We start from the raw sequence: 25,025 nt of genomic DNA, 5'->3' as shown, positions 1-25,025 counted from the left end.
CAGACATAGAAAGATAGAAATTCACTTGTAATTCCGGAGAAGCAACAAGGGAAAGGAGAGCTCAGACTCTGCAGTTGGGATGTGAGCATAGTAGTGTGTTTCTGAGTGTACATTAGGAACAGGACAAGTTCTTTTCCTAGATATTAGGATATGTTTGTGTGTGTAGGTTTGTTTAGGAAGGTGTTTGAAGGTCCTGTGCACAGGTGACATTTGCATCTGTACCCAAGAGCATGTATGTATGTTAGTTCATCTGAGAATATAGCAGGTAACACAGCTTCTTCCTCCCATCCTTCCCTGTGGTAGTTTCTCAGTAGATACTGTTTCCTGTGGTGTGTCTCCCTCTCTTACTGGGCTGTGGGTTTTTTACTCACTCTTGCTGAGGTCCAGTTTTAGTGGGGGCAAGAACAAGCGTCACTGCTTGCTACTGCTGGAGTCCCTATCTTAGATCTCAGAGGTTTCTCCTGAGAAATGGCTTGAGTCTTTCGGGTTTCTGTCACCAGTTGACCTACAAAAAAAATGGTGAGTATCTTTGAAAAGAAGGTCACCACATCTATACTCAGAGGCCAGAATCTCTCCTAGCAGCCAGTCTCAGCTGTGCCATGAGTTGGATTGGGCTTTCCAAGTGATTAAGGGAAAAGAATATGTCTCTTATGGCTTCTGCTCAGCATTGTTAGAGAGTGGGGCACTTCCTTCAAAGTGGAACCTCCTTGACACAGTGAAACTCCTAGAAGCATGGAAACTTAGCAATCCAACCAGGAGCCTGAAAAAAGCTGTAGTGCCCCAAGGGTAGGGTTCTAACCCAACAGCCTCAGCATTTAACCTGTCTTTGACAAGCAGAAGTTAGAAACTTTGCTACTATTTAGAACCAAGCTAAACCTGCTCGTTTTGGAAGAATGTGCATTTGTCAAAGACAAGAGTACATTTAAGTAGGGGACAGACAACCAGTGAACTGAGCAGCAGCAATGGTTTGGAATGGGAGAGAGCATGGAGCCTGCAGACAAACATTGGGTTTGGAAGAAGCAACAGGGGCAAAAATGAAGTCAACAGGAGGAGTTCAGTGCTGAAAATGAATTCTGTGCATGTGCAATTCTCTTCCTGAACCAGTGATTTACAGAAGGACATGAGGTTTTGAGTGAGAACCTTGCAGCAGCAAAACTGTGTTATGTCATGGGATTGGTGAGGAAAGAAGACTTCTTGGAAGGTGATAATGGATACTTGATTGAAGAGCACTAACGGAAAACAGAGGACGAGGAGATAGCACCACTGTGGAAGGCTAACAGGTATAGGCATTGCTTTTCCTCACAGTTGTTCCATTTATGTGCCATAAATGTTCCATCCAAGAAGCAGATGGGCTCACATAGAAGACTTCCATCTTCCCCTTCTCACTTCTATAATGCTCTTTCTCATTGTCCACCCCAATGCTGACTGCATCCCTGTATTTTAGCCCTTTTCTAGGACACCAGACCTGCCTCTGATCTTTTTCATTATTCCAAGTTTTCCTGTTATTTTACCACCTATGAAAGTATACCACATGGCAAATTGTTTTCAAAGAACTGTTAGTTTTATTTTCCAACCAAAAGCACACATTTGTCTCTAGGTCATGTGACACAGTAATATTAAAGGTTTCAGGGGAACTCAAGATGTCTTTCATGGACTAGACAGTTCCCAGGTTGTTAGTTACCAGTGTCAAAAAATACATCCATTTTGACACCTAGACCAAACATTCTGGCCATGCTGCACTGGTCAACAGGAGTGTCTGAGGTGAAGACCTCTAACTCTTTGCCCAGCTCCATGGGACTCACACAGTCTCAAGAACCCTTTCCTATTCTTATGTAGCAGTGCTAAAATTTGTTGAATACATGATTTATACAAGGCACCACAGTGAACAAAAACATAGTCAATCTACATAATGGATATAACATTTTCTAAAAGGCATATAGTGATTTTATTTCAACATTAGTATTAACCTAGTTGGAATTACAAGCACATCCCCAGATCCTCTCCACATCACATTACCTAATTGCTGGTAGAACAGGAGAGAAGAGAATCAGTTTTTGACATTTGCAGTCTCCATACCCTTAATCCTGGTATAATGCAGCGTAGCAAACATAAATGTGCCAGCAAACAGGCTTGCTTTTTTAGTTACCTTTTACATACTCCTTAGAAATAGTGTACAGCCTCCCAGCATCTGAACATTATAGCACTGAAAGCTGTTTCCCTGCTGTGTTTGACCTTGTCCAACACAATGACTTGATTGTGAGCCAGTTCTGCCAAATAAACTGAAACAGAAAATTGTTCTTACAGTTTCTTCTGGTCAATAGAGTTAAGGGCATTTTTGCATTTCTTTCTGTATATTTTAGGCTGGTAGCTTGACCTATAAAGATAAAAGAATTCCAGATTGCTAGGAAGTGTGTTCTTTTGTACTTAAACTATTTTATTTTATTTCCAAGGACAGCTTGCTGTGGCACAACATCCTAAGAGTGTCTATATTGATCTTGTCTGACAGTAGCTTCTGTAAACCAACTTCCTTATGCTAGACTGTGGCAGGACCTTAAAAGAGATATCCCCTTTACAAACAAAAGCAGACACAAAGCAATATTTTGTCCTTTGGCTCTGCCTGTTTGCTTTTATGACAGAAATAAGCTAGTCATACCAAGTCAGCATTTTATGGAATAATGTAATTAAATTGTTCCATGGCAGGAAAATGCTGCCAGTGGTCCTTTAATCTCTTGACAGACATTTCTGTCAGGTTTTACTGCTCTGGCAGTACTAACATTGTGCAGCTGATACACTTTTTTATAACAAGTGCATGAAGATGTCATCATTGAATAATTTACCTAATACTGTTCTATTCTCAATCCCTATGAAGACATTTTTATTTTGTCTTTTGGAAATGCACTGCTTTTCCTTTATCAAGTTACTTGTTCTGGAGAGCCAGACCGGCTCTGGGGCACGTAGAAAACCTCAGTTTGAGTGTTGTTTCATTCAGTGACCTGAAAAGTTGAAACAAGCAAGTCACATTATATGTTGGCCTGGAGGGTTTTCATTTTTGTTTTGGTTTTTGTTTCTTTATTTATTTATTAATTGAATGTAGGATAAATGCTTTCTGCATACATGGAAACTACTTCTAGAGTCTGCTGATTGTAAGAGGCACAGCTGTGATAGAATTTCCTTCCATGCTGGGTTCTGTATGTGAACCAATCACAAATAAGTAGAGATAGACTGGGCAGCTGTCTTACCTTTTGTGCAGGTAATTACTAGCTTGAGTACAAGAGAGGATATTCTGCCTATGCCATGGGCCAGAGCATTAACTATGTTACAATCAAAATCTAAATCTATGCTTAATTGTAAAGAGAGAATATGCGTATGTAACAACAGAACTGGCTCTGAGGGTATCATTTGACACAAAGCAGAATGAAGAGCAGTTAATGCACATTTTTACAGAAAGTAACCCAGCACTGGAAAACATGGCTTAATAAACCTCAAATCAAAGCATAATATGATAGGAGGAAAAAACCCAACAGAACAAGATACTGTAGTATGTACTAACAGTGATGGGATTTTTCAAACATATGGGGATACACAACTTACAAAGCATTGCTCCCTTTACTTGGCCCAGTTATGTTACTGGAAAACTTCACTAGCATTGTATCAGAGAAGAGCAACCAGGTGGGCAGTTGTGAGTGACCTGAAGTCCCCTGCCAGGCAGATTGCAGATTTCTCTTCTGACCCTACCCTGTTTTCTCCTTTTTTTCTTTGAACCTAGGCAGGCAGTTGTGGGAAGAACATGCTGTGCTGCATCATAGCTTTGAGGTTTTATATTTGATGGTTCTATGTGTCCCTGAATAGGAGTTGCCTCTGGCCACCAGAGGCAACTTATTTTTACAGGATGGTACAACTACCTGGGTAACTGTGTGGCTGCCAGTTAAAGCCATTAATTTTTCTTGAACTTGTTTATCCCCTTATTAATTACAAAATTGTGCATGAGAGTTGTATTTCTTCTAGTATCCTTAAGGCTATCAAAACCTTCAGTAACTAATTACCACAGATTGAAGCAAATAATACAGGTGACTCCAACAGTGATTTTTGGAATTATAGTCTTGAGAAGAGCCTGTGATGGATCATGGTTTCTTTTCTTTTTTTTTTTTTTCTTTTTTTTTTTTTTAATTTAATTCTTTCCTGTGGCAGTTTCTATCATTAAGCCTTTGTAATCAAGGTGAAGAGACATTCCACATTCCACAATATTTTATACATTTTACTTATATGCAAACTGTGGGAGTTGTTTTGGAGCACACATAGAATTATGGAAGGGGCAGGGCCTTGCAAGCCAGAATTAAATCATTATGTTCCCAGTATTGTAGATCCATTGCATTTTTATGGAGATGGTTTATTCCTCTTAGCACCAACCAGCCATTAAACCACTAGGAGAGTCAGCTGGTATTCAGCAGACCTTCTATGATGTATATGTTGGGTCACACATGATCATGGCAGAGGGGGAAGTTAATCCCAAGCTGCCTATTGCACATCACCTGCATTTTGAAATAAAAGTGCAGGTAGTAATCCAACATGTTCCATCCTGGTCCTGGACTGCATTCCCAGTGGCTGTTCTGTGTGGCATCTGACAAACAGCAGATCTCTTCATGGGAGAAAGGCCAATGGTATGTCTGATAATTTAATTATTGCAAACTGCCCCTCTTTCTCTGTCACTTTTGTAGTGAACTGTCAAGGAAAAGACAGGATTAAACTGGACAATCTGCTTGCAGCTTCTGGTCTTTTGCAAACTGCACAGCATTGTGTATACTGTAGAACAGCATTTCCTGCATACTTCCAAAATCTTTCCCAAAGTAACCTCCGCTTTTCAGAGAGTCTATCACTGAGGGATTGCAGCAAGCCAAGAGGACAGAAATATTTAAGTCTTTATAGTCTTTCAGGATTTCCTTTAGAGTATTAACTCCAGTGGTATCCAAAAATGAGATGGACGAGCAATCTACAACAAGGGCTTGGAAATCAATTTGTTTAGGAACTAGTTGCAGAGTGGTTTCTCCAATGCCCAGTCCATTAGCAATTGTGTGATCTTCCTTTTTCATATGCTGCTTTCCCTTTTTCTTGTATTTCTTCCTTCTAGCAACTTCGAGGTTAGGATCTAAGTTAGTCAATCTGTATAGAGACTTGAGGAAATAGTTTCTATTTGCATAGTAAAGTGGTGCCTCAAAACGGAATATTTTGACCTTTGGAATAGAAGAGAGATTTTCATATTCTGAGTCATCCTCATAAAAACTGGTGTCTTGGATCTGACCAAGCAGGGCTGTCCGTGGCCGCTGTGTCCGAACAATGATGCATAACATGGAGAAAACAATGCCAACCAACAGCCCTACTTCTGTGCTGATCAAGGCAGAGGCGAACATGGTAATGACCCAAACAAGTGTGTCCACCTTATTCACATGGTACCGTGCTGGCACATCTCGGAACTTCCTCAGGGCTCCTCGAAGGCTGACAATGATTATACAAGCCAGGACACACTTCTGCAAGGAGTAGAAGAGAGGTGCCAAGAAGAGCAGCACCAGCAAAACTACCATTGCACTAATTACTCCAGACACTTGAGTCTGGCAGCCTGTAGATGTTTTGACAAGTGTTTTTGCCAGAGCTGCACTGGTTGCAAAAGAGTGGAAGAAAGAAGGAATGATGTTGCAGAAGCCCACAGCAAACATTTCCTGATTGGCTCGGATTGTGTAAGCATATTTCTTTGCACACATTTCAGAAAGGGATACAGTGAAGACAAAGCTTACTATGGCAAGAGGTAAAGCATCTACAGCCACTCGGAGCATTAAGTTGAAATGTGGTACCTTGGGGGGAATAAATCCTGTTGGAATAGCTCCAGAAACACTGGAGGCATACACTTCATTTAACTTCCCATAGTGTGACACCAGTGTTGCCACAACAATAACTACCAGCTCTGTGGGAAGAGGAAATTTCAGCTTATGCTTATACCGATCTCCCAGTTCCTTAGCAGTGACCAGCACCACAATACAAATGGCACTTGTGATGACATCACATAGATTAGCCTGAGAAATGTTCCGGAAAATGTTAATCCAGGTAATAACAAGCATCCCATGCCCTTGGCTACGTGGGATTTTTATTCCAATCAGATACTTCACTTGAGCTGTTAAAATGGTTAAGGAAGCACCAGTTGCAAAGCCATCTAGTACAGACTCAGATAGGTACATTGATACGAAACCCAGACGAAAGATTCCCATTAGAACCTGAGAAGACAAAGAAAAATAAGGATGAGTCTTAAGTGGTGCTGCAAATAAGATGGGAGAGAATTGTCTGGAGGCAGACAGCATTTGGCTATTTGAATCTTAGAAGACAAATTATCCTTTGGTGTTTCTAGTCCCTTTAAAAACATGTGGTTCCTTTTACTGTTGTGGAATACTACAAGCCTAAGAGTCGAATGAGGAGTTTGAGATAGAGTCAGTCAAACTCTAACACCAGCACTGGTCTGAAGTGCCTCCACTAGGTGGCTTGTCTGAATTTTATTTCCCATGCAAAAGAACAGTGCATTAAAAATGCTTCTGTTATACGGAAGCCAACTTTGGTTTTTGCGACCTTATAGTGAATAAAGTTAAATTTACGACCATTGCTTTCTGAACAGAACTTGAATGACAACAGCTAAGATCCCTACTTCAGTGGCACTGTTGAGCAGTTTTTAATTTTAGCCCTGTGAATAGAAGGGAAAGTTAAGTACGGACAGCCTTTGTGTCATCACTAAGGTCAGAAGTGGTAGAAGAGCTCTCAAACTTTCACAGATTCCAGGGTACTGTTCTTAACTGGTTGCTGCTGCTTCCTTTGATGACTTTGTAAAATATACCTTCACAAGGGCATTTTGTTCATAAATGTGACCTGAAATTTCTTAGTAAACAAGAAGATAGCTAACTCAGTCTCAATTTATATATACATACAATTAATAGGCAAGTATGTTCATCATGTTTCATTCAATGTTCTCTTAGTATACTTGTAACAGGCAGCATGTTAGTAAGTCTCAAAAAGTCCAGCACAGGCATTGTGTGAAAACTTAGCTAGCCAGTCTATTTCCCTTCTTGTCCTTTCTGTTTCTGAATTATCCTTGGACAGCAGTTTGGTAGAATATAGTACCCATAGCAAAATACTGAGAAGCATATTCTGAACCTGTGTTGAAATAAGTGAGTAGGTCTGCACCTTTTATTAAAATATCTAGGGACATGGAATTATTTCTTCATTGTTGAAGTACACAGCTACCTGGGAATTTCCCTCATGGTAAAATCTGTATGGAATTCTTGGCTTTATTAAAGGAGCAAGGCCAAGAGGCAGACAAGTGTCAAAACAATAATCTCACAGAGGACTCTTTGTTTTGCTTGTGCTTGCTAGAGTAGCGAAGACAACTGCATACATCGTGCTTCCTCAGAGCTGCCTACTGTTAGGAGGCTTTCTGGAGAAAGCAATCCACAAGTGAACTGATGCTGAATCTCTCATTGATGGAGAGTCAAACCAAAGCTTTGGTCATACAAAGAATCTTTAGAAACTTCATACCTTGCCTGTGGATGTCAGCAATCACTTACCTGATACACTCCAGCCACAAATGTCAAGGCTGTAGCAATGCCGATAGCGTAGCATTCTTTCCCACACTCAGCATTCATCCCCGCGATTGTAAGGTTGAAGGCAGTTGTGTTGAACTGACTGTCATTCTGCAGAGAGCCATCACCCGTGGCTGGTGGGAAATCATCATTCAAGTCAAATCCAGCCAAGAGAAGTTCTCGGTCCACAACTTGACCTACCATTAAGCTTATCAAGCTGAAAATGCCAACTGACACGTGACGGGATGTACCCATTAAGAAATAGATGATGTTGGCAAAGAATGATGTGTAAAGACTATAAATGGGCTTGAGACCTGCCAGCAGTGAGTATGCGATTGCTTGGGGTACCAGAATGATCCCAATCACTAACCCAGACATAACATCCCCCCAGATGTACTCTTTGCACTGGTACTTGGGAAGCCATCGTAAAACAGGAAGGAAGTCCATGACAAAGTTCTTCAGCTTCTTTGGGGTGCAGGAGCAGCTCTTCCTTAGCTTAGTTAGCATGACTTCTTTCCTATTAATCTTGACATGAGTCTTTCTTTCCATGACAAAACAGGAAGAGGTGCTGTTTTCCATTGTGGTAGCATCAAGTGGTCTTTCCATTGGCACAGTGTTTACTTCATGTATGTGTTCCTGCGATGTGAAGAAAGCAGCTGTTAGGTTGCAATTCATGAGGTGTTTTTTTTAGCACAGATGCTTCACGCTACGTCTTTGTCATCTTATTGTGCTTTTAAAGAAGCATCACCCTAACAAGAACACCACCACAGGGCTCTAGTGACACAGAAATCTAAGAAATAAATCTGCAGACTGAGCCCTTCGTTGTTGGCATTTAAGAGTACATTTGATTTGATCCAATTTGCTTTACTAAGAGAAAGTTGAGTTAAATTAGTAATTTCTTTGTACAGATTTTTCCATCAGCTCTTCCAGATACTCCATCATACATATCTGTAATCAGAGGTAGCACTTGGTGGTGTGAAGTAAACATGCACTAGAGAGGTAGACTATGGTCTTTCTAATAGTGCATCTGTAGTTATTGATGCGGAACTCACATGTGGTATAGTGATCTGTGACTACAGCTGTTCTCAATGAAGAGGAGAAAAATTTTACTAGTGGAACCTGTAAAGCAGGTTCTGTTGTTAATGGACTCTTAGAAGCTGCTACATAACATGAACTTTTTGAATTGCAGATTGTTTTGGTGTGCAGCTTCCATTAATAAATAAGCATCTCCTCACAAATAGGCAACATGCACCATGATTGAATGTGTTACCATTTGAGAAGAGTGCTATGTGTTAGTTTTTTCAGCTTTAAACCCACAGCTACTCTAGTTTTGCTGTCCAGGGAATAAGATGAAACAAGTAATTAATTCTGTGGGCAGCAGAGCAAACACGGTGGTGTTTCCTATGGTTCCCCTGCACATCAGTTTTCTGATACATAAAGCCTGGAAGCGTTTGTATTCTCCAGATAGAGGTGATTTTTGTGTCTCTCGCCTCTATGAACACAACTGTTTTCACCAGACTCAATCCCTGTATTTTTGCTCAATTGTCAAATTAAGTTGAAGGTAGCTTAGTGCATTAATAAGTAATTTGGCGGTAGGTTGGGACGTGACTGAGAAGCAAAACAGTATGATACGCAAGTGTTCTAGCTTACAACAGTTTAAAAACAACAATAGGAGCAGGAAGGTGGAAAACGCCAAACAGAGTATGCCAAGTGGCAAATCTTGTCTTCTGGTTTGCAGTAGAAAGAAAGAAGACCCATATATACAAACTGGGAGATAATGAATGCCTCATATTGACCTACAAGAAGAGAGTATGGGCTACTGTCATGGTATGCAGAATGTCCAGGAGGGGAACTTCTCCAGCCCAGCCTCTCCCGGTGTCATAAACAGCCAGGATCTCTGCCACAAAGCTTTTTGGTGACAGGTGTAACATTGCAATATAATGTCAAAGCTTGTCATCACTTACAAGTTAAAGCTGTTTTCCTGTCTTTCAGTATCTAGAGACAGAAACCATATCCATCAGTTTCCTAAAACTTGAAGTACACTCACTGGTGCAGTATTCTACTGGTGTATTTTAATAATTTTAGCAGTTAATGGTAAATTTAGACTCCAGTGACAAAAGGGGTCATTCTCTGTGTAAATTTGGTACTTTTTTTTTTTTTTTTAAGAAGAGTATTTTGATTTGTTAATGTTTGATAACACCCAGTTAAAGTCTAGCATTTGAAACTGAGAAAAAACGAAGGGCTTAATCCAACTGGAAGCTTAAATTCTAAACAAAATAATAGATTCCCATCAGCCTGTATGTTTTTGATCTGTAACACTCCAAATATAGAGTGTCATATTAAAAAGTCTTCAGTCTATCCTGCTTAGAATTTTTTTTTTTTTCATGATTTTGGCAAATACCTTTCGCCAGCAAATTGAAAACAATAGAAGATAAGTATCTGTAACTACTGCAGAAGTCTTAAACAAGCTCCCAGATTTTAAGTGACACAGCATGATATATAAGGCCATGCAAAGTTTAACCACAACTTGAAACAGGATGTTTTAAGTGTTAGAGGTGCATAATTAATTATTTTGTGAAAGGCAGAAGCAAAATTCTTGTTGGAGATGGGTGGACTGATTGTCCAAATTGAAGATGACCTGCATAGTAGTCTAATTTTTATTTTTTTAAAAAAATCAGTAGATTTCTATCCATCCCAATTGCTATAAATAATTTTTAGCTACCAATGTGTAAGTTTCTTTATGTTTGTAAGTAAGATTTATTTTCATCATAAGGGAAAACTAATTACAATTCAGTGTAATTATTTATAAAATTTGATGGCTCTTTGATTTTTAATCAGTTATGCCAAATATGCTTTAGACTGTCATGTACTGCATGGTTATGCTAGGAAAGATCTGCTTGGCAGGAAATAGGTTGGATCTAGTCTTTGATGGAATGCAAAGATGGGAGAAAAGATAAAAGAAGTTGCAACACCAAGAGAAGTACTTAAAAGCATATGATTGAAGTTTACCAAATAGGGAATGCCAGCAACTCCAATAAAGACACTAATTTTTATGATGCAAAAAAACAACACTTCCTGTCTTACCTATGTTAGTTTGGAGAGTAAGAGGCTTGTGCATGGGGACATCAAGTCCTGTTTGAATGCCATCCACTTCCTACAGCCAAATCAATGCAGACAGCCACAAAGTAAACACAGTGCCCTTGTTCTACATAGTTAAAGGCTAGTGGGCAGGTGAATATCCAGTAAGTGCTTTTGATAGGCTAGATAAAAAAAGATTGCATTGGCTTCTGTACACTAGCCTCATGTATTTAATTTTACAGTTGCTGTCTGCCTCTGTCTAAACTCACACAATTTACTTGCAAGTAAAATTGTATTTACAAAATCTCATTAAAATTCACACATATGCATTGTCTGTGCAGCTTCCTGAGGGATGGCAATAGTTTTTAATACAGAAGATTATTAGAATATAATTTCTTTGAAAATCTGTTAAGAGATTTTGTGTATGAATGGTAGTTTAGTAATATATCTAGTCTGTACTAATTTACTGGATAAACAGGATGGCAGCTTTTTGTAAAAGCCAAGAACAAAAAGCTGGTATGGCAAAGCACGTATCTTTTCAGCAGTTTTGATGCATTTTGGACACAAGTCAAAAAAACTTTTCACCTGGTGGAATAAATACATTCAAGCTCAAACACTGCTAAATGCTGACAGAAAGTAATTTTCTTCTGTTTTTTTTTTTTTTTTTTTTTCTCCTGAAAATAAAGGTTTGCTTCCTGTAAACAACCATTTTTCTGCTAGAGAAGTTTTCAGATCCATGTCAAATGAACATGTTATCTATAAACACTTAGCTCTGAAACAAGATGTTTAGACTTTAATTGTTGCTTTTAGAACATAGTAAAGGTACACTAAATAATACAGAGTGGTTTGATGGTTAAGATCACCAAGTCCAACCATTAACCTGATGCTACCAAGTCCATTGCTAAACCGTGTCCCTAAACATTATATCTAAACATCTTTTAAAGGACTCCAGGGATGGTGATTCAGTTGAAGGGACATTGTATATCAGCAAAACATTTTCACCTGCCTGCATATCCCAGTAGGCCTCAGGCTGTGATGCCTGAGCACAGTAATAACTTAGTTGCTTCGTCTGAAGAGAATGGGATTCCACCACGGCTGCATACATTTGTGCAGCCTAGCAGAGAGCTGGGAGCTTCCACTGCTCTTGCCATCTCCAAAGACAGGGGGGTGTACAGCAGATTGCTCTGCTCCTGTGCATGTGAGTAGACCCTGGCCTTCTGTTTCTGGCAGTGAGATACAACTACCATACCAAAAGTGTTAATCCTTGAGCAATATTCAGAAGCCCTAGGGGTGTCAGTAAATAGATCCTCTACTGTTCTGTCGAACTGGCCCATTTTTAGCTCAGCCCTTACTACGTGGTTTATAAGAAAAGGGACAGCCTGTGTTTCAGGCACCCCCTCACCTCCCAGAGCTTCACAGAACATATGTTTGCATTTTATTCAAGTGAAGGTTTCCCATCACTTGCTGAAAGAGCTGTTCTTAGCAGATGAAGCAGCACATAGCATAGAAAGTATCTATGCATTGCCTTCTCAGCTATTTAATATGAGTGAAAGTTAACTGCATGCACATTCATATACATATGTTTAAGCTGTATAATTACGGCAAAAAGTAACCTTGGTTATTTTTAATTGTATTTTGATGTTTGGAATCTTCACAGTTAAGTTTTTTCAAGTTGCCCTTGACCATATGAGCAAAAGCAAATATCTTTATTTTCTTTTTGTCTGCTTGTGCAGAGGAGCTCTCTGAACCACGCATTCTTTCACATTAAATGCAGTGACTCAGTTTATCTTATGAAATAGAGAAATGAAGCAAAGAACTGCTCATGCCCAACAAACTGCCAACTTTCCAACCGGCCTTAGTCCCGCCTTTCTTCCTGTCTTTTCACCATGCCATTGACCTGACAAAATCTCTCTGCAGGGGAGATTTATCTTTTCAAATTCCATGACAAGCAGTTTCTGCTAGTACACATACAACCATTCTGGCTGGATGAGTTGTTCTTTGTGAAACAGCACAACCCAAAATAACTTTTTTTCTGATGCATCCATTTGTCTCCCCATCCTGATTGACCACCAGAAAATCTGAAGCTTTATGTCTAGAAAGCCTAAGAGGGAGTAGGCAAGGTGAGCCTGCCTCTTTCTACTAAAGAGATCTTTTAAATGCTGTATTTGGGATGGAAGTCTGATAGTGTATCACAACTCTACACTATAATCACTTGCTTTTGCAGAAATAGTGATTGCAAGTGTAAGTTAGAATAGATGCCTTTATATAGTTTAAACCGAGTGATTCTTACAGTTTTTTCTATGTTGAAATTGCTAAAAATTAATTTGGGTAGAGAAGGTTTTATTTTTATCTTCTGAAGTCTTGTTGTATTTTTGTTGTTGTTGTTGCATAAATCACAGAAAGACATGAGAGACATTAAAACACTTTAAAGTGTTGCGTTAATCTGTTCATGTTACTCATCATTCTTATTTGGCAACCTTTTCTGCCTGTAAGAAAACCTCTCTTGGTCTCTAGTGGCTGTGACTATGTTACTGTTCTGGTTTTGAAAAAAAATTCTCTGCTCAGCCTCATCTATGGTGCATAGATTCAATGTACAGAGGTGTGTGATGCATGCAAACAAGGCTTTTTTCAAATCAAAAGTGCCCAGAAGCCCTTTTGCTGTGCCCTCTGATCCGTTATGGTGGCACAATTGGTTCTTTGAACAGACTTGAGCAGATGTGGTGAGGACAGTTAGTCTGTGGGATCTGACTAGTCTGAAATAAAATCCCCTGAAAAGCATGTAATATAATACGATAATGTAATATAATACTTTATTACGTAATGTAACAATATGATATATGACATGATGTAATGTAATGTAATACTGCTTCAGCACCTTCTGCTTTGATTTATTAGTCTGGTTTTGCTATGCAGAAGTACTTAGAAATGCCGTCATAACCTACGAGTTTTTGAAGGGATTGGGCGACAAAACAAGTGAAATGAATGTGTCTTGTTGTCTTGCATAAAGGATTGTGTTTTCAGCTTTAAAGCTGGACAGGCTTAGATGTTCTTGGAAGCAGAGTTAAGTAAGGTGCCAGCAACCAAACTCATTTATTTAAACACTGACCTAGCAATCTTTCAGGCTGTAGGCAAGGAACATCACAGTGCCTTTTAGGAAAATAATGTGAAGCTCTGTGGTCTTAGTGAAAAGCTCACTTTGTCTGCACAAAACACTGTGGTTTCAAAGCATTTTCCTTTTGAGTTTCAATGTTATACTAATCCAACAGTGAAAGAAGAAAACTATTACAATTTATTTGTCTCTACATGTTTGGAAAGCCAGAACAGTAGTTTGAGTCCTCCAGATATTAACATGTTATATGAAGGAGTTAGTCTGAGAGTCAGGCAATCTTTTAGATTTGTGTATTTCTAATTAATGACTCCAATTCACAGCTTCTACTTCCAGCTACAAATTGATCTAGGCAAATTAGGCTTTTTTTAAAATGCCTGCCTTCACCAACAGCTGTGATTCAATTCGTATTTTCCCAAGGATTCTCAGTCCAGTGTTCCTGTGAGTAAGATGACAGCTGCTGACATGTAACAATCTCAGAGGTGATGAGCATGGTGCAACAGAACTCACACAGTCAGCCAGCAGCTCTGGTTAAGGCTGGCACATCAGATCATCCTTAGGAAAGATCAGACCTTGAAAATTATTAAGTAGTTTCACTGGTTCTCCCGGGACTGGTTTTGTTCAGGGGTTTCAGAACGTACTGGTCAAAATGCTGGCATGCACTGGAAGGCGAGGCAGTGTTATTCTTCTGGACTGTCTCAGGGCATAACCACTAAAATGACATTTTGTGTAGGGTCAAAGAACATTCCTAAAAATCAGTCTTCTTGATTTTGGAAAGGTAGCTGAACCAAAGTGAAAGTCTGTTTTGGTTTTTTTAAAATCTTTCAAGACAGCTTTTCAAGACCTTAGTCATCAGTCACAAAGCTAAACTAAGCTCTTTTTTTCTGCCATGTGTTTTTGCTAGACTTTGTTTAGTCATGTTAAGCTGTTGTAGAGAAAAACAAGTTTGTGTCCCATTCTCATGTTTTTTCCTGTTGCTTTCTCTGGTACATTTACTGCACCCAATAAGGTCAATATTTTGGAAACCCATTTTCATATTTAATAAATTTAAAAAATGCTCATTTTTAATAATAATTTAATACCTGGAGAATGAGATAAGCTTAATGTAGGCTACTTCTCTTAATCACAAATTAAAACTAGCCAAATAGCTGGTCTTGAACTGTTAGACCAGGGTTTGCAGGAAAGAGAAATTTCGTACCAACTGCAAACAACAATTTCCATAGCAATTTCCAAACTACGTGTTTTACAAAACTTTGCCCAGTATCTTATAATTAATATTTATGAAGGACAGAATAATGACCAAACTGAAAAGGCAACACCAGTGTGCAAAATATCTGAAAAAAAGGCAGTTTTGTACTTTTGAAAACAGGCAAAGAGCAAATAAACCTGAGTTCAGGGGTGTGGGAGGGGAGGCAGATGTCTTACCTGGGTAGCTTTTTGACAGGAATGTTCAGCTCTGTTTTTGCACGTTGGAATGAATGAAAGTCTTCAGCCAGGCATTGCTCTATTTGCATAAAGGGTAATTATTAGCTAAATATTCCTAAAGGGAAGAATGGGTAGTTATGAAATCTTGAGCTTGCTGCTTGGTAGTGTGTTGTCACTTGTAGTGCTCTGAAAACTTGGATGTATATGCAGCAATCACTGAGGATTTGAGTTTAAATAATGGGTAAGATTATTAATTAACTAACACTGATCCAAAAATTATGCTGAGTTCAAGCTAGCACACTTCTGACCTTTGAAGCTGCTTCTCATCTGAGATTTGATCTGGTTTATACATCTTTATATAGCATTAGCTTTTAATTTTATATATTCAAGGTGGAAGAATAGAACTGCAGTCTTGCCTGAGATTTGTGCATTTTGCAGTCTGAAATAAGCACTGAAGCACTGTTCTGCTCAGAGAACAGGATGGGAGTGCTGGAGGTCAGAGTTCTGTTCCTACACGTCAGCACATTGAGATCACAAGATCTCTGTTGCTTCTGTGTAAAGTGAAGACTGTAAAATGTAGGCAAATCAGCAGGACAAAGACTGACTTTCTGCTCATTGTTCATGAGTTATATTAATGACCAGGTCCCCTCTCTGTTACCTTAGCTGTTTGGATAAATGCAAATGACAAATGATCTTACATCTCCCCCTCTCGACAAAGGTGATAGGTAATTCTTAATGGTTACTAAGCAGTGCAGGTCAACAGATTGGGCACAAGGCCAGGACTTGCAGGAACTGCATTCAGTTGGCTCACAAGCTAACGGATGAGGAGATGTGTATGTTCCTCAGCCAAGGAAGAAGACAAACATGCAGAGAATGAGAATCTGAAGTGGGAGGTGCAAGGCCTGGAAAAGGCTGTGTTGCAAGATAGACAAAGATTGTTCCTCCTTCCCTGCCAGAAGGAGGGCTTGCAGGGGGTTGCAGGGCACAAGCATGTTTACAGAGGGCTGGATTCCAACATCATCTTTTATCCCACTCAAAAGTTCCTTGCTGCTCTTCATTAATAAAAAGAAAACATCAAAATTATGAAAAATGAAAGTCAGAATACCAACATGAGGGTGGAACATTAGGAAGCACATCTCACCTCTGTGATGCTAAACTAGTGATGAATTATTAAAACTTCTGGCTGTTACCAAGAACTCAAACTTGGTGACAGTATTTGTGACATTCTAATCCCAAAAACTAAGGAAGATAATTTAAGTCTTAAGAAAATTCTCTTTCTTGACACTTTCCTGTTGAAAGTCTTGTCAAGCATTTCTGTCCCTTTTCCAGTCCCAAGATAGCTAGCTCTTTGAGTAAAAGGGAGGCAGTGGTGCACTTAATCTGCATAATGAATTTTGCACACTGCAGGTTGTAAGACGGTGTATCTTTGGTCTTGTGCACCACAAAATAGAAGAGGCTTTATTGCTCCTGTTAATTTCTTTTCATGCTGCGGCATTTCTTTCCTGAAGATAATGTGACTTAAAATTGGTCTCACAAATTGGTCCTTTTGTCCATTTTACTACCTGATTCATAGAACCAAAAGCTGTCTTCTGTAATGACATCTTAAAATGTGCCTGCCAGCTGCTACAGAACCAAAGTATGCTTGCGTGCTTTGTTCTCCTTTACCATGTGTTTCCAGTATTTGGAAACTCTACAACTTCTAGTATTATGCAGTCCTCAAATTTGCAGAATAAGTGGATTTTTCACAAATTATCATTTTTTTGGAAGAGACCTCCCTGCGTTTATCAGGACTTTTCCCAGTATCCTAAGGCTCCTAAGAATATCACGGGATTTTCAGATTATCACTTGGCTCTGACCAAATAGAGTTGGCCTGAAGCTAGCCTAAAAATAGCACTTTCTGAAATGTTAAAGGAAATAAATTTCAAATTATGATTCTGAAATATGTGAACACTAGTTAGACACAACACCATTCAAGTGATCTCTGAACAGGACAATTCCACTTGGGGGAAGAAGGGACAAAATGAAGCAGTCTCTTATTTTGTTTTGAGAAGTTGTGAAAATAATCTAGTTTTGAAGAAACTACATTTTATGATGAACAAACTTTACTTGACATACAGAAATATTGACAGCAGAAGGTTCACCAGTGCTTTAATTATAGGAATGCTAGTTCACCTCTAATGAAGCCATTTATCAAGGCTTCAGTCCAATAATAATTTCTGAGTGGGCAGCTCCTGGTGTCCTGGCTGAGTTCCACTGATGCTAACAAAGCAGGACTAAGTTCTAAAAGGACTGCCTTTCCGTGTCAAATGCTCAGTTGTATATTTCAGAAACAATAGTATTTGGCTAAAATAACAAAAATACATGCTACAATGAAACACACATCTTTAAGAATAGAAACTACTTAAAAAAATACCATTGACTAGTAATTTATATACAGATTAATTTCGTTTGCGTGACTTACTATTTATCCATATGAACAGATGCCTAATATGTACTGGATTAAGAACTGGAAAAAAGTTAAAAGTGAATTCTACCTGAGGATATTAATGAAAAGAGAGAAAATACATTTGGCTTTGTTGGCACATTTACTTGAGGATTTCAGAACAATTCACAGCATTGTTTCGGATATTAAAGAATGCTAAATCAGTTGTAGAGAGAAAGTTATAAGTGTCTGCTTACTGGGCTATAATCGGTAACATCAAATCTTCAAAAGTACATAGTATAAATGTAATAGCAAATTTATGTATTCAAAACTGAGTAAGACCATCCTTTACTATGCATCCTTCCTTCTGTTTCCTGCTGCAAACAGAGAACCAATTGATTAGCACTTACCATAGCTGCAGTAGTTCCACAACAGATTGCTTATCAGCACACAGTGGCACAACTCCACCAGAGCACAGCTATCTACAAGAGTAGATTATAAATTCTTTCATGATATAGTTTGGATCTGTCCAATGATATTACTCCAGTAGTGTTTACAGTAAGATAACATAAATAGTAATACTGGAAAAAAACTGTGTCATGTAGAATGTAATCACAGGTAGAAGATAAGCTTAAAATCATTAAATTACAGGGACTGGTAATCTCTGCCTTCTTACTCATCCCTCCTATTCCTTTCTGATAGAGCTGGTAGCACTATGTGGAGATCAACTGGAAGTGCAGTCCTGACTTAAGCTTTAACAGTTTCAGAGGGTTTATATACATACTTCTATTAGACAAAAAAAAATACTCTACTACTCTGTTAAATGGTATTAGATTGCCAGTGTACAGAACAGTCCCAGCTCACAGTGTTGAGCTGTCCATTGTCATTAATGGAATTTTATCCTTCAAAAGAGGATTTTTATGAAAATACATTATGGAGGAGTCTTGGCTGAGGAATCTTATGTCAAGGAAAACTTTACACACCTTCACCTGCCACTGAGTACCAAATGTCTGAGCTTGTCTGCCTTATAAACAAAACTGCCTGTTGTTTCATCCGTAAACAACCAGAACTGCAGAACCAAAGCCTGCTTATTGGTTGATTTGGGATGAACATTATTAGTGATAATTCTAAATCTCAGAGGCAAATTTACAGCAACAAGGATAGTCTCTCAGGAATACTGAAGCTTCTTCACCCATTCCTTACATTCCTATGTGATCTTAACTGGATATTCAAACCCCATTTCTGTGTGCAAAGAAAACAGCATGTTTCTTACTGCATTGTGAGGTAAATTTTCTTTCTTTGGAAGCACAGAATATAATGCACATTTATACTGAAAAAGGAGATACTTGTCATATTAGTAGAAGTTGTTTGGGATGGGGGATGAAAGAAGAAAAAGGGGCTATACATAAACATGAAGACTATGGAGTGGAAGAACTATCAACGTCATATTTAGTACATAGTACATCACTAGCCTAAATTATAATGCCAAACCAGGTTCAGAATAAAATTATCAGCTCTCAGTGTGGAGACATGTAGGTTTTAATCTCACAGAAAACTGTCTATAAATGCAATTGGTTAGCTTTTCCTCTTTAGTTGTAAGAAGTTTTGTTATATTGTACATCCAACAGCAAGAGCAGACCCTGAGATGCCATTTAAAGAACTGCTCTTTCTAGGTTGGGTTATAGTGCTCATTTGTCAGTTCTGAAAAATTTGGAAACCACTCATCTCAAAAATTCACAAGACAGTGGATGACAGATGAGTTGTGCCTTTTTACTGTCATAACTTACTAAACATCAGTAGACTAGGAAATTGACTCAGTATTATTTAAAGAAGAACATTTTCTATTTTTCATTTTGCAGATAAATGATATATTCAAGGTAGACATACAGTTGCCGGTGGGCAAGCAAGAATCCATACAGAAAGACACACCTGAAGATACATCTGCCATGCAAATAGATCCAGGAGCAGGTGGACTTAGAAGCTGTCTGTACTTCAGACATTAGAAAATTACATCTGCTGAGAAGTCTAGCCACAAATCTTCACACTTTCAGTATATACCTCCATGTGTTTCTTTCCCTAAACAATTTTTTACTTGTCCCATCACGTGGTCCTCAATACAGATCTCACAGATGTTTTGAGAAACATAAGATGGAAAAAGTTGAATACCTGGGAAAAGTAGCACATTGTGCATTAATGCGAGATTTCAGCTCCATTTACATCATGTGGATGGAACCTAAGAGCAACCTGAATGCTTACAAGATGAACATGACAGACTAAATAGAGCATTGTTGAATTTGTTTCTTGTTGCATATTTAAGAGCAGGGAGGGCAATAATTCCAACTGCTTGTGATAGTTCTCAGTAGTAAATAAGCTATGTCCTGTGCTATAGCTAGATTCACATACATTTGGACTATATTTCAGCATACAGCTAACAGACAAAAGAGCAGAAGGAGCATAAACAAAGTAAAGATGTGAAAATGCAGGAGGGGCAATAGCAGTACTGTGAAATAAAACTAGTAAGTAAGTTATATACCATGGAGTCTTGTTACTGAAGGTACAGCATTAGCCTAGGTGCATGAGTTAGAATGCTGGATGCATACAGGGAAATATTCTGCTGCTGCTTGGAAAGAAAAGTTTAGTGACAACTTTCCCAGCCAGTGCCAAGAGGAGTTATGTGCTTGAAGCAAGCTAGTTTTAGCACTCAGTCATCATTCCTCTTGCTTGTGTATCTGAAAAGTAACCCTTTAATCTTGATTACGGATTTAGTCTCCCTATCCCCTATTTCAAAAACTTTTGCTGATAAATGACATTATTTGGAGTTCCACAGTCAAGGACAGCATAAAACCACAATGAACATTTTATTTGTAGCCATGTGCTGTGCAGGAGGAAATCACTTTCACATATCAAACTCTGTCAGAAAGGAAGAAATGTGTCCTATAGCAGCACATCTCACATACAGTGACTGAGACTACCCTCACTGAGTGAGGTTTTGAGTTTGTAGTCAAGAATCAGCCAGAGTGCATTTCTTGCTATTGGATTTGCCTTTTCATTATTTGATTACTTCCTTTAATTAACAGATGTCTATACAACAGATCTCAACAAAGGATCACAACAAAATCTCGCAACAGTCTAAATTATTCCTGACTACCTGCTCTGATTGGGTATTTTTGCACCTCTGGAGAGGCCAGATACTAAAATACCTTCTGCCTTTGCCTAAATTGCTATGCTGTTTCCCCTTTTACATCTTGAATTTGTTTTAAAAAGGGGCTGTGGGGGGGAAGAGACACAACAATCTAACAATATTTTCCTAGCAAGCTAACTCACCTCGGCACAGGAAGCTGGTGATGCTTTGTCTGCCTCTCTCTCTCTTCCCCCCACACACAGCTCGTTCATTGCTGAAAGAAGAACTGACACACTGCTCACAAAAGCAGGCTGAGTAAGAAATGGAAAATCATAGGCTGTGATTAGCATCAGCTTGAAAGCATTCATTGTTTTCTTGCACTTCTGTGTGTCTGCATTTAAGCCAAATCACAAGGATTTTGTGAGTGGCCTTGCAAGGTAGAAATTAAATAACACTTCTTTCGAAGAGCAAAGAAGCTAATTAAAATGCTGTAGAAATCAAAGGCAGTTCTATTTTTAGGTATTTAAAAAAATAAAGATTCAGCTGAATGCGCAGTCTCCTGGATGGTTTGTAGAAGAGGCAGTGATTTCCGATAAGTAACAGATACTGTATTTGCATTTTTGAAGCCAGTTTTTTCCTAATCCACAAAAATTCATACCGGTCCTTCATTTTGCGCATGTCTCATGCTGGTTGGTTGTGTGGATGGATTAACCATGACAGGCTGTGACATCAGCAGGGGCTGGATGCTGCCTGGCTGTGTGGTTCTGCAGAGCATCCTCCCGTTACTGCTGGGCTGACTCATTCACTCTGTAGGGTGAGTGAATTATGCCTACTATGGGTCCAGCATGGTCTGAAGTCCTTGGCATTGTGCCTCTGTGCAGAGGCTGTGCCATAATTGTAAAGCAAGCAGATTTTCAGTCCCACTTCAGCAAACAATACAGCTGACAAGCCAATGCAGAAAGGTTTTATTGCTAATAAATAAACCTGGAAGTGATAAAATATGCCAGTTCTTTACCATAAGTGCAGTAGTCTTGCAACTTTGGAAAAGCCTTTGAGCTTTTTAGTCTGCAAAGCATGTATGAAAAGCACAGGCTGTGTTTTTTCTGGGGACTGCCGGGGAGGAAGAATCAGTGTTCATGAACCTGTGAAAGGTGAAGTGATGGCTATTTTAGGGTGTGCGGACTTTATGGAAGGGAGCCAATTTACCGTACCTGTAGTGATCATAGGAAGTGAGAGCAAGTGGAGGAGGAACATGGCAGGAGCAGCTCTGGTGTGAATGGGTACTGTATTGTCAGCTTCCACTCCACTTAGAAGGGGGAAGTGTTGTTTATTAATAACCCAGGAGCCTGCTGATTTTGTAGTTACTCATTAATGATCTTGTGCTTAAGCCTGAAGTACCAATCTAGTAGGGTTTTTTTGGTTGACTTTGTGGAAACCTGGAGCAATAACTGCTGAAACAGCAGCCTCTGGAAAGGTGAATGCTAATGTGGGCGATTCTCATTAGCATGGCTAATCTTTGGTGTCATTTCCATAGTGCTCACATTCCTTAGGACCTGCTTTTAAAGTCTGGGTTTTTTTAAAGTACTCAGCAGAACAAGAAGCTTGTGTAGACAATCGATGGTTTTGAAGCAAACAAGGTCTCTAACAGCCTGAACTTTAAACTGGCTTCCTTTTGTTCCTTATAGCTGCAAGAGTAAGTAAAAAAACAAGGAGGCAGGATCCTTATGTGTTGTAAGAGGGACTTGGAGGGCAATGGGTGGCCCTCTTGGAAAAGATAAACTTGCTGACATTTCCTATCCAGAGCTTTTGAGATTCATCTTGGAGATCCTGTGATTACCATTTATGTGCTTTACTGTCACTTCAACAACCTGCTCTCCTGGCTAAAGAAATAAGACAGTTGCTTCTGAAGACAGTTCCTTCTGGAGGACCTGGCAGCAGCAAGAGTTTGAACGGGTGTAGTTTATTGGTGCTTGTTCTTACAACTTTCCAGTGAACATCTTGGCTTTGGACACTGAGCTCCTTTCCAGGTTAGGCTGGGTCTGCTCCGGAGGTGTCTGATTCCTAAAATGGCATCATGGACTCTAGAAAGGCAGTTAGCAGTTCTTTGGGACACAGTATCTAAGGATGCTTCTGGTAGTAGTCATCTGCTGGTGCAACTGTTTATTCTTGAGGGGGGGAATTTAATTATCATGCATTTTTACACTCATCAGAAAGACAGTGACTGTGTTACCATTGGTCCATAGCCTTGTATCATGGCCAAGGGAGTGCTTGTTTGCAGGAACTGGCTTACAAGGCTGGAAGATGGTCTGACATACAGCTAAGCCATCTCTATAAAATGAATCATGGTATATCATGTCTTCATTATCTCAGCAGACATAGCAGGGTAGTATCTTAGACTCCACTTTCACTTCTTTCTAAGAATGTAACACAGAAAACCTCCCATGTGCTTTAGGGTCTTTTTGAAGTACCTCCGTCATGTAGTGCGTTTCCAAGTCTGAGGTCAATCTTGCTGAAAAATGTTATACCTGTTAAGGTGTTGTTTGCACCTCTCCTCTGCCAACACCTTACACCAGTTTTCTGTCCCTGTTTCTCAGCTACATTTGGCAATAGGCAAGCTATCTTTCCCAGAAGAAGCTCCCAGTGGGGTTGCAAGCAGGCTCTGCTGCCCTGGGAGTTGTGTTAGCCAGCCACTACAGCCTATCTACCAGAAGAGAGGCTGTTCTCAGACATGGATGAAAGCAAGCCAGATTGTGTTAGCTTCTAATGTGCTTGGTAACTGTGTACCCCAGAAATTCAAAGGGAGATCACATCACCTCAGTGAGAATGTCAGGATGAGAAAGGCACTACTACAGTGTATAGATATTTCCTAGTCATATCAATTGTAAGCCAGACAGGGCTCTCATCAATAGAACAGCTCTGTTGATGGTTACCCTACATGTTACCCTTGAGTTTCTAAATGAGCTGTGACCTACTCACAGGAGTCAGCCACAAGGCTTCCTATCCCAGAAAGTTTTATTCAGTACATTACAATAAAGTTTGATAAAGTTAGCCTCATGTGTTATCAGAGATTCAGTACTTACCTGAAGATTACCCAGAATCGAAACACTCCCTGCTGATGTTTTTTTGTTCTCTTCTCTGTAGATAAGATATTTGGTCCAATGTCTGCGTGCACTTGCTTTCCAGGGTGTGCTACTATATCCGTGGGCAGGATCACCTAAGGGTAGAAGGGAAGCAGCAGCAGCAGGGCATAGGAGTGCAGGAGCAGTATTCACAGGTGTGCTAACTGGAGCAGATCAGGCTGCGTTGCAGGGTGTTGACAGCCAAAGCTAGCCTACCCCTGCCCTACCAAGACATTAAGTTTGTGAAGGAGCATAGGCTGAAAGTGGCAAGGATAAGAAGCACATGATTAGCTTAAAACACTTTGACAGGTTATCCAGTAGCTGCTTATGCACTTGAAAAGAATTTCCCTCCATACTGGAAGAACCTTACTCCAGTAAAAGAAGGCAGTGGAAAGCTGTTAACAAGGGCCTGTAACCTTTGACTCGGCAAAGGATGGCCCACAAAGCACATGCTTTCAAGGAAGAGAGCCAGCAGACTGCCCTCCCTACTCATCACAGCTCTTTATGTTCACAGCACAGTTGTTGCTCTGAAGAGGTGGCACATACAAATATGGGCCTGGAACTGAGACCATGACAAAGGCTGGAAAGGCATCTCACCAGCAGGCAGCAGTCTCTGGAATATGGCAACTTCAGGGCTAGGGCTTGTAAGGGCATTGGTGCCAGGGTGCCCATAAACATGCTTTAGTGTAGTTGCTTTTAATGACAGAAGATAAGGAAGGCCTTATCTGTCAAGTCTCCCAGAAAAAGCCCATCTGAAGAACATTTGAAAGCCAGGCACAGATGGGACAGTGATCACCACTCCACAACAGAAATGTGCAACAGCAAATCATGAACAGCCCCTGACTGACAAGCACTCAAATGAAACTACAAGGACACAGCCTTCTGCATCGTCATAAATGAAGACAGTGGTGTCTAGAAACCATGATCAAGGGCAGAGAGATCAGAAGAGGAGTAAACAAAAAATAATAAAAAAAAAAATAAGGAAGGAAGATGACTGTAAAAGTCTGTGAGCTTGCTCAATCATGGATATGCCATGCTGCACCAGCAGGTCTGAGGTCAGATGTACAAAGCTGTTTTGAACAGCGTTGACAACGTCAAGTGAATTTGTCCAGGATCAGGGATTTACTTTGTCACATGCCTGTAA

The 25,025-nt window shown here is 39.6% G+C and overlaps 2 protein-coding genes across 7 annotated transcripts in view; one reads left to right on the top strand and one right to left on the bottom strand.

Moving 5' to 3' along the window:
* IDUA (alpha-L-iduronidase) overlaps nt 1-25,025 on the top strand; it is a 45,926-nt gene that overhangs the window by 3,527 nt on the left and 17,374 nt on the right. The window contains exon 2 of one of the 5 annotated variants that reach the window (XM_051642976.1): nt 1,105-1,280. The exons of 3 other annotated variants lie outside the window; for them this stretch is intronic. The gene's annotated coding sequence lies outside the window, so the exon portion shown is untranslated. Of the gene's footprint in view, nt 1-1,104; nt 1,281-25,025 lie in introns of those variants that run through there. One more of the 5 variants, XM_051642975.1, reaches the window with a different exon arrangement.
* Nucleotides 4,179-25,025, bottom strand: part of SLC26A1 (solute carrier family 26 member 1) — a 34,587-nt gene continuing 13,740 nt past the window's right edge. Inside the window, exons 3-5 of one of the 2 annotated variants that reach the window (XM_051642970.1) lie at nt 23,843-23,976; nt 7,596-8,246; nt 4,179-6,260 (exon numbers count right to left, since the gene is read on the bottom strand). In XM_051642970.1, coding sequence (XP_051498930.1) covers nt 4,740-6,260; nt 7,596-8,246; nt 23,843-23,976 — 2,306 coding nt within the window. In that variant the 3' untranslated portion in view covers nt 4,179-4,739. The remainder of the gene's footprint in view (nt 6,261-7,595; nt 8,247-23,842; nt 23,977-25,025) is intronic. The other variant, XM_051642971.1, reaches the window with a different exon arrangement.

Source organism: Apus apus, chromosome Z (genome assembly GCF_020740795.1).
Source record: "Apus apus isolate bApuApu2 chromosome Z, bApuApu2.pri.cur, whole genome shotgun sequence".
Taxonomy (NCBI): Eukaryota; Metazoa; Chordata; class Aves; order Apodiformes; family Apodidae; genus Apus; species Apus apus.
This window is presented reverse-complemented; position numbering and strand designations above follow the sequence as displayed.